We start from the raw sequence: 15,061 nt of genomic DNA, 5'->3' as shown, positions 1-15,061 counted from the left end.
ATCACAGGGTAGCTGTGTGAGGTCCCTGAGGAGGTCGCTCTGCCCCAGCCCCCCTCACAGTTCCCCCAGACAAGTCCAACGCTGCTCGTGCACAGCAGGGTCCCCTGTCCCCCCAGGTCCCCCCTGCCCCCCAGTGCCACAGCCTCCCCCAGAGGATGTTCCACGAGATTGACCCCCAGAGCCTGACACGGGGACAGGGGGGACAGGGCCCTGGGGGGTGGGACAGGGGGACAGGGACCACCCTGGCAGTGTCCCCGTGTCCCCCAGGACGAGAGCCTGGCCCAGGGCTCCTTCACCCTCTTACGAACGAAGGCTTGAGAGCACTTAAAGAATCCCCAGCAAGGGATCAGCAAAAACCAGGTTTAATATTAAGCAACAGCACAGAAAAGTTCCTTGGTAAGAGTCACTCTGCTCCTGACTGCAGAGTTCAGGCACACCAGGGGAAAAAGCAACAACAAAAGCAAGGAAATCCAGGCAATCAAACCAGAAATGACCTGATAATTGGCACTGTGTGTGTGTGTGACAAAAGGACAGTGAGGGCAAGGATAAAAGGAATATGGCCTAAAAGCTTAACAGGCCTCAAACTTAACAGAACTTAACTTCTACCTTAACCTGAATTTATACCTTAAACTTAACAACTTAGCAAAAGAACATCCCTTAGCAGCATTTCACTTAGCTCATACCTTATGACTGAACCTCACTTACAGGCCTAACTCACTCAGATATCCAAGGCACTTCAACGCCTCCCAGAGCAGCATTTCTCCCCCATTTCCAGAGCAGAGGCACACGTGTGTGCACACAGACAGACAGAGGCAGTGCCAGGGAGCTGTCAGAAATTGCCCTGGAGGGCAGGGAAATGCTCACTGTGGATGCTTTTGCATCTCCCCAGCAGGCGAAGGGTTGAGCCTGGAGGAGTGGGGGGATCGGCCCAGGGTCCCTCGTTGTTCGGGGATGCCCCGAGTGCAGCAAACGGGAGAGTTCCCGGCTCGGAGAGGCCCCACTCAGAGGGAGCTCACTGCTCCAGGAGAGCTCCAAGGGGCTCCTTTTGAAGCCCTGTTGATAGGGCCCCAAGAGATGGGCTTTAGTCACAGCAATGTTCCATCCTGGCTGCACTTCGCATCAACAGCTTTCTCTGACACTGTGAGAACAGGGATGTTGTGCCACTGAGGGGAGAAAAACAGTTCCCAAGGCTGCTCCTAAAGAAAGCAGGAGCTGGTTGGAAGCAGCAGTGCCTGGGAGCAGACAGTGTTTGTGATCAGCTGCAGAGGAGCTGAGCCCAGGGGCTGTTGGCCAAGGCTGAGGCCTAACGAGCATTTCTCAGATCCAGGGCTGCCCTGGAAAGGTGGTGGTGGGGATAATTCACACCCTCAGTGTGCTCCCAGTTCCTCCCAGTATTTCCATGTCTGTCCTCCAAGTGCTGCTCACAGCCCTGATCCATGGGGATGGGAATGTCCCGCTCCCTTCCCGGGGCAGTGTCACACCTGAGCCAGGTGTGCAGGGCAGGACCTTGCCCTGACCCCAAGCACTGTCCCACCTGCAGGATCTGCTTCCCATCGGCCTCTTCCTCCTGCAGCCCCAAGCCCAGGTTGGTGCTAAACAAAGGGCACTGGCTCAGGGTCATCCCCCGGCGGGGGCTGTGCACCCCCTCTGCCCCCTCCCCAAATTCCCTCCTGGGGGAGCAGGAGCTGGGTCAGGAGCCCTGTGGGGAGGGAAAAGGGGGTGACACTGGGATGGGAGGTGTCACACAAACCACTCCCTGCAATATCAATGGGCCCAAGAGCCACCATAACCCCATTCCCATCTCCCCCTACACCCACCCAAATTCTCTCCAAGTCACACAGCCCAGCCAGGACCCCAAACCTCTCTCACAGAGCCTGCCATACTCCCTCTCAGCACCACAAATGCCCCCAAAAGCTACAAAAGCCCCTCCTAATTCCCCCAGGATTCCCTAAATCCCCTCCCACCCCCCATGACACTGACCAGGAGATCGTGGTGGACAGGAACATCCACAGCTGGGAGCAGCTTGGGCACTTCAGCAGTGATTTGGGCACTTTGGGGGGCACATCCCACCTGGGGAGACCCAGGCCAGGGACTGGGACAGACAACTGGAATTCCTGGACAACAGATGGGCTCAGGTGGACACATTCTGCTGGAACTATGAGACTGTTGTCCTGTCCCCCAGCCTGGGCAGCCCCAGAACATCCAAATCCTCATGAATATTCCCCTCAACCCCACATTCACCCCCAAATCCACAGTAAAATGGTGCAGCTTTAGATCTCTTTGTTTAATTTCTTTATTTTACCTCAGCTTTGGTTGTTCTGACAAGGTGATGATGGAAATTATTCAGGTTGGAAAAGACCTCCAAGATCATCCATCATTTCTTGATGCCACCAGAAGAAACAATTACACAGCAGTAACAATTTTTAGGGTGTAACATTAATAAATCAGCTCTTCCCAATGAATTTCAGAAGTCAATCTGAGTCCCAATGGATGTTCCTGCCCCTGCGTTTGTCCAGGTGGCCACAGGGAATCAGGAGGACATGGAAGCCACCAGCCAGGTGCCTTCCCAACCTGAGTATGTTAGTTTTGCTCAGCCCAGAACATCAGCAAGCTATCTTTAGTATCTAGGGGAAACTTAAACCCTTCAAAAGCTGTTGTGGTAGGCCTGAAGAAGTGGCTGAAGGGTTGGGAGAAAACTCACCCCTGTGCTCATGAGCTGGTTTTGCTTAGCCCAGTTTTTGCTACTGGGTGGGGTGGGGCACAAAAATGGCTCCTGTGTGTCCTGCATGAATGTTCCAGAAGTTTTCACCATGTCCAGCAGAGCCAATCTCTGATGGCTCTGAAGATGATGGACATGCTGCTGGCCAAGTCTGGGCCAATTAGAGATGTTGGTTACACCTCTGGGATATCATATTTAAGAAGAAATCAAAACAATGTGAGCAAGCACTTCTTTTTAGACAGAGGATGAGGAGGAGGTGAGAATATGTGAGGGAAAACAACATGGAGACACCAAGGTCAGTGGAGAAGGTGGGGGAGGAGGTGCTCCAGGCACCAGAGCTGAAAATCCTCTGCTGGCCGTGGTGAGGACCATGGTGAAGCAGGTTGTCCCCCTGCAGCCCATGGGATCCACGAGGGGTGCAGAGATCCACCCACAGCCCGTGGGGAGGTGCTCACGCTAGAGGAGCAGGTGGATGCCTGGAGGAAGCTGTGATCCAGTGGGAGTCCCAGTGCAGGGAAAGGCCTTGTTCCTTGCGATGGAAACAGCCTGGCCTGGGCTCAGAGCTCTGAACCCTGTGGACAAGAACTCATGGGGCAGCAGATTCCAGCGGCTGCTGCTCGAGAGATTGGACCCACAGCAAAGAAGTTTGCAGAGGACTGTCTCCAGTGGGAGGGACCCATGGCTAAGTAAAGGACTCCTCTCCCTGAACAGCAAAAGATATTTTGGTCATGGACTGACCAAAAACCCCATACCCTGCCCGCCACAACCCCCTGTGCTATTGGTGGGAAAGAAGGAGGGGGGTGAGTAGTGTATTAAGAGCTTACTCTGTTTAGGGTTAGGTTACCAATAAATCACTTTGCAACTTTAAGTTCTCAGCCTGTTTTGCTCTTCATTGCATCCTGCCTGGTTCATTATCACAACTCATAACCCCTGTGTGTGTGTGTGTGTCTGTGTCTGTGTGTTAGGGTTTTCTTTTTCCCCTCTGCTCTGCACAGCTGCAGCAGGGGATAGAAGAGAAAGCAGATTTCGTAGGTGCCTGGCATTTGGCCAGGGTCAAACCACAACACTGGGTCACTGGGAGTGTGGGTCACCAGGGCTCTTCCCAATGAGGGTCCTCAGATGGGGGATGAATATGGAGCAGTGCATGAAGCTTTTCCCCATTCGGGGCACTCGCAGGGCTTCCCTTACTGGTGCCTCTCTTGGTGTCTGGTCAAGTGAGAGCTCCTGGAGAAGCTCTTTCCACACTCAGGACACTTGTAAGGCCTCTCCCCTGTGTGGATGCGCTGGTGGGTGATGAGGTGGGAGTTGTGCTTGAAGCCTTTCCTGCAGTCCGGGCAGCGGAAGGGCCTCTCGTCTGTGTGAATCCGCTGGTGCTTGAGGAGATTGGAGCTGGTCTGAAACCTCTTCCCACACTCGGGACACTCATAGGGTCTCTCCCCAGTGTGGATCCTCTGGTGGCAGATCAGGCTGGAGCTCTGGCTGAAGCTCTTCCCACATTCCCCACACTCATAGGGTCTCTCCCCTGTGTGGATGCGCTGGTGTGTGATGAGGTGGGAGTTGCGCTTGAAGCCTTTCCTGCAGTCAGGGCAGTGGAAGGGCCTCTCGTCTGTGTGAATCCGCTCATGGAGGAGGAGATTGCAGCTGGTGTGAAACCTCTTCCCACACTCGGAACACTCATAGGGCCTCTTCCCAGTGTGGCTCCTCTTGTGACATATCAGGTGGGAGCTGTGGCTGAAGCTCTTCCCACATTCCCCACACTCATAGGGTCTCTCCCCAGTGTGGATCCTCTTGTGACAGATCAGGGTGGAGCTCTGGCTGAAGCTCTTCCCACATTCCCCACACTCATAGGGTTTCTCCCCTTTGTGGATCTGCTGGTGGTCCATAAGCTGGGAGATCCTTCTGAAGCTCTTCCCACATTCCCCACACTCGTAGGGCTTCTCGGTCTCATGAAGCTTCTCAGGAATCTCCAGCTCCGAAATCTGGCTGAAGCTCTTGCCAACTTCCTGGCACAGGGCGGATCTTTTCTCTTCAGAGCACCCTGGGCTGGGTTTGCAGCCCCTCCTTGGGCAGCATCTCTGGGACTTTTCCTCCTGGTTGGATTCCAGAGTCATGGAGCTGCTCAAAATGGCCTCTTCCATGAGCTTCTGCCGTAAGGACTTGTCCTCCCTGGTCTCTCTCCTCACCTTGTTGTCTGGGGAAGGAAGGACAATGAGAGGATTTGGGATTTGCCTCCATGCCAGAGGAAAGGGGAAGGAGATCCCCCCAGTCTATCCCTACCAGGACAGAGTCAGCAGCAGGGTTGTCCTGCAGCCAGGGGTGATGCTGAGCTGGGAGATGGAGGAGAAGAGAGCAGGAAAGGGGCAGTGACTTCCTCCTCACCTGCCTGGCTGTCCTGGGGCATCTTCCTCTTCCTCACAGCTTCCACCTTCTCCATCTGGCCAAGTTTTGGGAATTGGAAATCCTCATTTGGGTAAAAGAAAGGTGTGAGTGCCTTGGGTTGGGGGTTCCTCCTGCCCAAGTCTATCTCTAGAAGTCACCAGGTGTTTTGTGTCTATAAAATCCTCCTAAAATAAAAATGAGTTCAGAAAAAGCCTCCCAGGAGTTCCCCCTTTCCAGTCTCCTGTCTTTGGGGTTCTGGGGTTTCCCATTCCCAAAGCTGCTGGGGCTCCCAGGGATCCTCCTTCTCCTGGGTCCAGATTAGGGATGCCGTGGGGTTTTGGTGCTCCCAGGGGTCCCTTCTTCCCTGATTCTGCTTTGGCTCCAAGGGCTCCCAGGGTCCCCCTCTGCAGGCTCCCCCAACTCCAGGCACTCGGGGCTTCCCCCTCTCCCCATTGCCCCTTTCAGTGTCACAGTGTCCCAGCCCTGCCTCATCTCCAGCCTCCCCCACCCCTCCAGGCTGCCAGGGGTCCCCCAGCTCCGGTGTTGCCCCTCTCTGCTCTCTGCACTCTGGGAGTCCTGCATTCCACCCCCCTGGGCTCTCCCAGGGATCCCCAAAACCAATGGCCTGTCCTAACAATACCAAGAAATTCCCACATGGACCACCCCCAATATTCCACCAAAGGTGCATTTATGGCTCAGCTTTGGAGTCCTGCAAGATCCAAACATACCCTCTGACCCAAAAAATCCCTGCCAGGGACATGCAAAGATATCTGGCGCTTAATTCCCGACTGGGCCAGTTCCAAAAACCCCTCTAAAAAGAAAACCCCAACCAGAGACCCCCGATAGCTTTGGGTTGAGCTCCCCCTCTGTGATGACCTGTGGAATGCAGGGGAGGCAATGATCCCAGAGCCAGGGGTGCTGCAGACACAGTGGGTGGTGAAATCTCATGGTTCTCCTGCTCCTCCTTTTCCTGCTCCTCCTCCTCTCTCCCTCCTCTTCCTCCTCTGCTCCTCCTCTGCTCCCACCCCAGAACCCCATTCTCACCCTCCTCTGCCCCTCGGCTGCTGCAGCACTGGCTGCTGGGTGGGGGGAAGCCCCCGATCAGCCCCAGGGATGGACAGGAGGCTTGGGGACCCCCAGTGCAGATCCACCTCCCCCAGAGCCCCAGGGAATTGCTGCAGGGATCCAGTGCTGGGGGACAGGGCTGGACCCCCATGGAACTGCCCTGCTTCCGTGCCAACCCCACCTTTCCCTCCCCTCTCCTCCCCTTTCCCATCCTTCTCCCAATCCACAGACCCCTCCCAACTCAACTGGGGTGTCCCATCCCCCTCCCGCTCTCTTTGGGGGTCCCAGCCCCCTCTTTTCCCTTGCTCTTCTGCCCTTGCACCATCATTCCCTCAATCCTGAAACCCCCCTCCCCTATGACAGGTTTTGGGGGTTCCAGGCCCCTCCTGCCCACTCTGGGGGTCCCAATCCCCATCTCGCTCCATTTGGGCTCCCAGCCCCCCTTCTCACCGCGCCCCCCGCTCACCCCGCGGCCGGGGGGACTCCCAGCGCCACCAGTGCCACCAGTAGGGCCCCAGCTGCCCCCACACGCTCTTGCCGTGCCCAGCGCCGGTTTTGCAGGTGCCCAGAGCCCCAAAGCAGCCCAAAGCGCTCTGCCCTGGGGGGTCCCCAAAGCGGCCCCGCCCCGCGCGGCACTGGCAGCACCAGTCCGGAGCAGTGCGCAGCGCGGGCGGGCGGCATCAGCCGTGCCGGGCAGGGCCGGGCAAGGCCCGCGGGGCTCCCCCCGCACTCGGCCCCCAGTTGCCGGGACAGCAAGGGGGGCCCGGCCTGGGCGCCCCCCACCTCCCCCCTCCCCAAATTCTGCTCCCGGGGGCGCTGGGGGCGAGGGGGGGCGCAGATGTTGTCCAGAGGTTCCGGAGCCACGTGTTCCCCCGCTGCCAGTGCCACCCCCGGAGGATCAGGGGTACCCCAAAACTCCCTCACAGCTGCCGGATACCCCGCAAGCCCCTAAGGAGTGGGGTTCCCCCGGCTTCATCACCCCAAACCTTCGGCTGCCTCATCCCAGGCCCCATCCCACCCATCCCCCTCCCCCAGACTTCATCCCCCACCCCAATCCACATCCAACCCTTCCCAGGCCTCATCCCATCCCATTCCATCCCATCCCATCCCATCCCATCCCATCCCATCCCATCCCATCCCATCCCATCCCATCCCATGCCTCCGGCAGATGCCACCGGGATCCCCTAAAAATCCCACGTGCTGGGGACTCCGCCATATCCCCCCAAGGGGCATTTGTGACTCACATTTGGAGTCCTGCAAGATCCAAATATCCACCCCGTCCCCGCCCCCCTCCCCCCCAAAAAAAACCCTCCAGGCAGCCAATGAAGATATTTGGGGTTAGGTGCTGCAGTCCTACAAGGGCCAAAAATCCCTCCCTCCCAAAAACAACCCCAGGCATCACCCGAGATATTTGGGCCGAGCTCCCCCTGCCCGCTCACCTGTGGGATGTCCTGGGGGGGCGATGCTCCCGGGCCGAGGGTTGCAGACACAAAGAACAATAACTCCTGCTCTGTACCTTTGGGTGCTCAGTGTGTCTGCTGGGAGCCTCCTCAAGGGCCTTCAGCCAATGCTCAGCCCATGGACAGCAGCAGCAGCACCTTTGCAGGGCCCAGCAGGGCTCTTGCCAGCTGCCCTTGCCCACCTGCACACAGAGCCTCCCCCAGGCAGGGCCCTGCAGACAGGCAGGTTTCTGTAGGGCCTGGCGAGTGCACAGAGGGTGGGATGGGCTCTGTGAGCGCTGACAGGGACAAGGCTCCTCTCAGGAGGAACATGTGCAGCACAGGGAGATGATGAGGGAAGGAGAGGGAGCTGAACAGAGCAATGCTGTGGGCAGGAGGGCACTGTTGGTGTGTGGGAGGTGCCGTGCACAGCTGGGGACAGGGAACACTGTCCTGAGTGCCAGGCTGTCCCTGCCCTGCCCTCTCAGGCACTGCACCACAACATCTTCTCTTGTTTCTGCACTCCTCTGATACTGTCACTGTTATCTGGTGCTCTCAGGGAGGCTCTGGGCTTTGCAGCAGCTGAGGCAGGCACTGCCCTTGGGATTCCTCCTAGGCAGCTGTGTCCATGGGAATGGGGTGTCCAAGCTTCCCTGTGACCTGTGGGGCTGTGGGCAAAGCAGTCCATGGGAAAGGGGAAGGAGCTGAGCCTCCCTCCCTGAGATGCCATCATGGGCACACCTGGGGATCTCCTTGCTGTGTCCTTCCAAGCTCTGAGCTTCCCTCCTGGGTGAAAATCTGTGCCAGAGCCTCTGAGAGTTCCCTGAATGCCCCACGGGGAAGTGCAGAGATGCCACAAGTGAGGAAATGCTTTGGGGTTTGCCAAGGTAACAGTGAGTGTCCTTGGCAGAAGGAGGTGCTGAGACCTTGCTGAGAGACCTTAGGAGAGGGTGAGACATTCAGTGATCCCTCTGCTCTCAGCAGGGTCTGGTTTCTTCCCAGGGTGATAGAAAAGTGTGATTATGCTCTGATTGCAGCCAAAGGTTTAAACCCAGGGCACTTGGAACAAGCCCATCCAGCCCCTCACCTTACCCTGAGCCACAGGGAATCCCTTTGCCTCTCACATCTCTCAGTGGCAAACTCTGAGTACAGCAGAAATGCTGGGGATATCTGACCGCAGAGAACCAGGAATGGTGTGTGGGTAGGAAAACAAATAGCTGAAACTCACTCCTGCCATCCACATCCTTTAGAAGTAGAAGTGCAGATGCTTCCAAGCTTTTCTGCATTAGGAGGGATTCCCCTGACAAATCCTGAATATTCAGCCTTGTCCCTCTGCCCCATGGCCACAGTCCCAGGGCAGCAGGGCAGGGATGGCTCCTCGAGAGCCCCACGCACAGGCCTGGCTGCTCATGGCACACTCAGACAGCACCAGTGGAGCTCAGGCAGGGACCTGGATGAAGGTTTTCCCAGAGAAGGAACAAGGGTGGATGAGTCCCAGTGGGACAGTCTGCAGGGAATGGCACAGCTTTGGCTCAAAGCAGCCTCTCCTGTCTTGTCACTGTCCTTTTCTCCATCAACAGGTCCCCATGGCCAGACACAGCAAATGTCCAACAGCAGCTCCATCAGCCACTTCCTGCTCCTGGCATTTGCAGACATGCAGCAGCTGCAGCTCCTGCACTTCTGCCTCTTGCTGGGCATCTCCCTGGCTGCCCTCCTGGCCAACAGCCTCATCATCAGCGCCGTAGCCTGCGGCCACCACCTGCACACCCCATGTTCTTCTTCCTGCTCAACCTGGCCCTCACTGACGTGGGCTCCATCTGCTCCACTGTCCCCAAAGCCATGCACAATTCCCTCTGGGACACCAGGGACATCTCCTATGCAGGATGTGCTGCCCAACTATTTATTTTTGGTTTTTCATTTCAGCAGAGTATTATCTCCTCACCATCATATGCTATGACCGCTCTGTGTCCATCTGCAAACCCCTGCACTCTGGGACCCTCTTGGGCAGCAGAACTTGTGCCCACATGGCAGCAGCTGCCTGGCCCAGTGGCTTTCTCACTGCTCTGCTGCACAGAGCCAATACATTTTCCCTGCCCCTGTGCCAGGGCAATGCCCTGGGCCAGTTCTTCTGTGAAGTGCCCCAGATCCTCAAGCTCTCCTGTTCACCCTCCAGCCTCAGGGAACTTTGGCTCATGGTCATTACTGCTTGGATAACTTCTTTCTGGTTTGTGTTCATTGTTTTCTCCTATGTGCAGATGTTCAGGGCTGTGCTGAGGATCCCCTCTGAGCAGGGACAGCACAAAGCCTTTTCCACATGCCTCCCTCACCTGGCCATGGTCTCCCTGGTTATCAGCACCATGTTTGCCCTTGGTGCTGCAGAGAGCTCAGGGCAGCTGGGAGAGCTTGGAGGGAGCTGGGCTGGGCTGAGAGAAGCTGGCAGAGAAACCCATCAGTGTCCATCTCAGCCTGTGTGAGTGTGCAGGGGGAGGACTGAGCCCAGGGCTTGTGGGGCAGAGCCAGGGCCTGGGGAAGGGATGGAAAACAGGCAAGTGGCTGAGAGAGGAGGCTGCTCTGTGCCCTTGGTGGCACAGACAGAGCAGGGAGGGAGCCCAGGACATTTGTCAGCCCAGCCTCTGTCCCCAGCTGTTGCCAGCCCTGGCTGCTCAGCCCAGGTTTGCAGGTGAGTTTGGCTGTGCCCCAGCTCCATCCTGCTGCGGGGCTCAGGTCCTGTTCCCGGCAATGGCCAGCCCTGCCCAGCCTCTCTGCTGGCCCTGAGGCTAGTAAAGCTATTTTGAAGCTTTGTGATTGAGCCTTTCAGCACTGGATTCCTGAAGATCTGAAGGCTGAACAAGCCTCTGGAGAGGTAAAATTCAGCAGCAACCTCCAAGTTGCTGAGGATGTCAGCAGTCCCCACTGAGGCCATCCCTGCCAAGACACTGTGGGGGCAATGAGCAGACAAGGAGAGCATCCCTGGGGCTGGGGAAGCAGAACGCAGAGACACCACCGGGTTCAGGTGGGAAATGAACTGTGGAATGTGGCTGTGAAAGCCCTGCCTGGGCTGTGCCAAGCAGGACAGCCAAGCCCTGACTCCCATGCCCTGGGAATGGAGCTCTGTGGCCTCACAGGGTGCTTGTGGGTCTCCTGAGAGCAGTGGGATGTGGGCTGTGGAATGGTGAGTGCAGGTGTAAGGCCCCAAACAACTCTCTCAGTGAGAACTCTAAAAGGAATTACAGTTGTTTGTGGACTCTGAGTACAAGGCAATATTCCTATGGGAACAATCCCTGGATGGAAGGAAATGTGGTGGTGAAATCCCAATTCTGGCCATGGGTGCCTGGAGGAGAAGGACAGTTCTTTTCCACAGGAAGGATAGCAGAGAGTCCCAGTGTTTCAGTGGCAGATGAGAAGCGACTCTCAACATGTCAAGGTCGGCTGGAGCAGTCAGGTGGCCCCTGGGAGACCAAGCCAGCAAGACCTGTTCCATGTTCCTTTGGATTTATGGGGCCCTGTAGTGTCACAATGGCCCCTCGGTTCCATGTGGTTTCACGGTGTAACAATGGTTTTTGGTTCCATAGTGTCACAGTAAACCATTGATTACATGAGGCCACTCTGTGTCACCATGGAGCTTTGGTTCCATGCAGCCCTGCACGGTCACCATGTCCCCTTGGTTCCATGAGGCTTTGAAATCTCTTAATGTTCTCTCCATGTTTCCATGAGGCTTTGAAATCTCTTAATGGTCTCTCCATGGTTCCATGAGGCCTTGCAATGTCACAATGCACCTTTGGCTCCACAGGGTCTCTAACAGTGTCACAATGACCTCCTGTGGTTCCACAGTGTCACAATGGACTCTTGGTTCTATAAGGCACTGCAGTGTCCCAGTGGCCTCTTGGTTTGATGAGGTCCTGTAGGGTCACAGTGGCCCCTTTGCTTCCATGAGGCCCAGCAGTGTCAAATTGCCCCTTGGTTCCACAAGCCCTGCAGTGTCACAATGGTCCCTTGGTTCCATGGAGCCACACACAGTCACTATGGTCCCCTTGGTTCCATGAGGCCCTGCAATGTCACAGTGGTCTCCATGATTCCATGAGGCTCAGCAGTGTCACAACGGTCCCTTGGTCCCACAAGGCTCCACAGTGTCACAATGGTCTCCTTAGTTCCATGGGGCCCTGGGGTGGTGCATTCCTCCCTCCCCTTCTCAGGTTAAGTTTGAGGGCTGTTAAGCTTTAGGCCATATTAATTTTATCCTTGCCCTCACTGTCCTTTTGTCACATACACACACACACTCAGTGTCAGTTCTTAGCTCATTTCTGGTTTGATTGCTTGGATTTCTTTGGTTTTGTTGTTGCTTTTTTCCCTTGGTGTGCCTGAACTGTCCAGTCAAGAGCAAAGTGACTCTTGCCAAGGAACTTTGTTGTGCTGTCATTTAATACTAAATCTAGTTTTTGCTGATGCTTTGCTGGGGATTTTTTAAGTGCTCTCAAGCCCTCATTCGTCCCCCCTGTCCCTGTGACAGGCTCTGGGGGTCAATCTTGTGGAACATCCTCTGGGGGAGGCTGTGGCACTGGGGGGCAGGGGGGACCTGGGGGGACAGGGGACCCTGCTGTGCACGAGCAGCTTTGGACTTGTCTGGGGGAACTGTGAGGGGGGGCTGGGGTGGAGTGACATCCCCAGTGATGTCTTACAGCCTGCTCTGTGATGTCACACAGCCACCCTGTGTTTTCACAGCCCACTCTGGGATTTCACAGGCAACTCTGTGATGTCACACAGCCTTTGCTATGATCACATAATGGTGCTCTGTGATGTCACAGCCCATTATATGGTGTCACAGCCTGCGCTATCATGTCTCACAGCCATTCCATGATGTCACAGCCCCCTTTGTGATGTCACATTACCTCCCTGTGGTGTCACACAGGCCACTCTGTGACCTCACAGCCTGCTGTGTGATGTCATACAGCTGCACCATGATGTCACAGCCTGCTTTTTGATGTCACACAACCAACCAGTGATGCTACAGACCACTCTATGATGTCACATTTCACATCCGGCTCTGGGATGTCACAGCCTACTCTGTGGTGTCACAAGCCAGTCAGTAATGTCACACAGCCCACTCTGTGATGTCATATAGCCACTCGATGTTACACAGCTCATTCTGTAACTGCACAGCTTGCTTATGTGATGATGCCTCCAAGCCCCATCTTGGGAGATTTTTGAGTCTTCTCCAAGGTTTTTGAGAAAGGAAGAATATTGGTCAAAATGCAAGGAAAATGGAGTGTTATTTTTTCCCAAAGTTTACAGTGACAGAAGAAGGGTCAATATGTATAAACTAAACGAGAGTGGATCTAGACTTGTTATAAGGAAGGAATATTTTACAATGAGATTGGCACAAAAGTGCAATTGTTTTTCCAGTGAAGTTGAAGCCCCATCCCAGCAATTCTCCAAGGACAGGAGTTTTGTGCAACCTGACATAGTGAAACCCCTCCTCTCCCCATGGATGGAACTCCTGTTGTGTTGGTTCTCTGATGTGCTGGGTGACCTCACAGTACTTCTGGCCAGAATGTCTGCTGAGGGCCAAGCAGGCTGCTGCAGTGGCAGTGACCTCACAGCCATCACCATTGCAGCCATGTCCCCTGGGCCTGGCTCTCCCCATTCCATGAGCTCCTGTTCCGTCAGCAACGGTCTCCTGAGTTCCAACGAGGCCCCACAGTGTCACAGTGTCCCCTTCATTCCATGAGGTTCTGTAGTGTCACAATGCACTCCTGGGTTCCATGAGGCCCCACTGTGTTGCAATGACCCCTTGGTTCCATGATGGGCCACAGAGTCCCAGTGGTCTCCCTTGACCTATGAGGCCCTGCAGTGTCACTTTGGTCTCCATGGTTCCATGTGGCCACAAAGTGTCACAATGATCTCTGTGATTCCATTGGGAACACAAAAGCTTTCCATTAACATTGAGCAACACCTGCTTAACACAGCTGGGTACATCTGTTTGTATTCAAAAGAGGGGTTAAAGGTGAGAATGGCACCATCAACTTCCATCTGCAGCTGAGATCAAGGGAAAGGACAGGGACAGAGAATTTTGCTTCAAGACCCAGAGAATTCTGCTTACAGGGATTACTTCTGGTCACATTGTCCCTTGTAGAAAGGTGACATCATCAGAGGCAGCCTGTACTGAGTGTGTGGCTCCTGAGTGGGGTTTGTTGTTTAGGAAACCTGCTCAGGCTTTTCCATTCTTTCCTTACAAACAGGAAACTTCTCCTTGGCCTGTGTGCAGGCAGAGCCCTGAGGAGAGCAGGTGGGACATGGAGCAATGGGCTTGGACAGCCAGCTGCAGAGCTCAGGGGACAAGTTTGTGATGCAGGGAACAGGGATGTCAGTGCCAGGTGGGCAATGTCAGCCATGGTGAGGTTGGGGGTGAGGAGCAGGTTGTCCCAACAGGGTCAGCCCTCAAGGGGCTCATTCTTCTACATGCCCAGATCTCCTCAGGAGACATTCAGCATCAAAGTCACTTGGGGAATGCTTCTATCACCTCCTCTCTGAACAGAAAACAAAAAAAATATTTCCTTGATTCAAAAGAAAAGTCATGGGGTGCACTTTGAAATGTTCCTCCTTAAAAGAACTCCAAACTGACTCCAATAGCTGCACAAGCCCTGAACACTTGAAGTCAATGGAAGGAAGACAAGGAGCTCCTGGAGGCTTTTTGTATTTTAATGAGCCCCACAGTGGATTTGGAGCTGAGTCCATGACCCTCAGGGACTGAGAGAAGGTTGAAGAAGCTGCTCAAGGAGTCAGAAGCAAAACTCCAAGTCCCTTGGAGCATCAGTTGGGCCCCATTGAGGGCAGAGACTACCAAAGGCTCCCCAGGGACATGTGAGAGCAGATCCTTGGGGCCAGGATTGCAGGGAGCCAAAGGCTCTGAGCAGAGAACTGGAATGCTGAGAGAAGCCTGGGTTGGTTGGAGGAAGCAGAAAGGCCAAGAGCTGAGCCCAGTGACCAGTTTGTGGGTGATTGTTGCTCAACTCCAGAATTCCCCTGGGAAAACCCCTGGGGAAGCCAAGGCAGGAGCAGCTGGGAAGGGCTGGCAGTGCTGCTGCTGCTCCTGCTGGGAGCCCCGGCTGGGCCAGGCTGGCGCCCACTGCGCTGCGGCTCCTGCTGCTGCCAGAGCCGGGCGGGACTCGGGGACAGGGAATGGACACGGGGGGACAGCAAAGGCCGTGGGGCTGCAGTGATGTTGGCGCTCAGGACAGTGCCAGCACAGAGCTTTGGACATGAGGGGTCATGAGAGGCCATGCAAAGCCTCAGCCCTGGCAGGAGGGAGTCCTGCCATGTCCCCAGGGCAGGGCAGCTGTGAGGTGCCACAAGTGCAGATGTGGTGCAGAGCAGGCTCAGAGCACCTCTGGGAGGGGATGAGACCCTTCCCCAACTCCAAACCACACTGAAACCAACATAAACAGGACTTTGCATCTTTAGA

At 55.6% G+C, this 15,061-nt stretch overlaps 1 protein-coding gene across 1 annotated transcript in view; it reads right to left on the bottom strand.

The window, feature by feature from the left end:
* Positions 1 to 15,061, bottom strand: part of LOC146421198 (uncharacterized) — a 61,202-nt gene that overhangs the window by 1,574 nt on the left and 44,567 nt on the right. The window contains exon 3 of the mRNA XM_085047587.1: positions 3,954 to 4,289. Coding sequence (XP_084903713.1) covers positions 3,954 to 4,289 — 336 coding nt within the window. The remainder of the gene's footprint in view (positions 1 to 3,953; positions 4,290 to 15,061) is intronic.

Source organism: Lichenostomus cassidix, unplaced genomic scaffold (assembly GCF_008360975.1).
Source record: "Lichenostomus cassidix isolate B80296 unplaced genomic scaffold, HeHo_3.0 HiC_scaffold_43, whole genome shotgun sequence".
NCBI lineage: Eukaryota > Metazoa > Chordata > Aves > Passeriformes > Meliphagidae > Lichenostomus > Lichenostomus cassidix.
The sequence above is the reverse complement of the archived record's forward strand: the minus strand, read 5'-3'. Positions and strand labels throughout refer to the sequence as shown.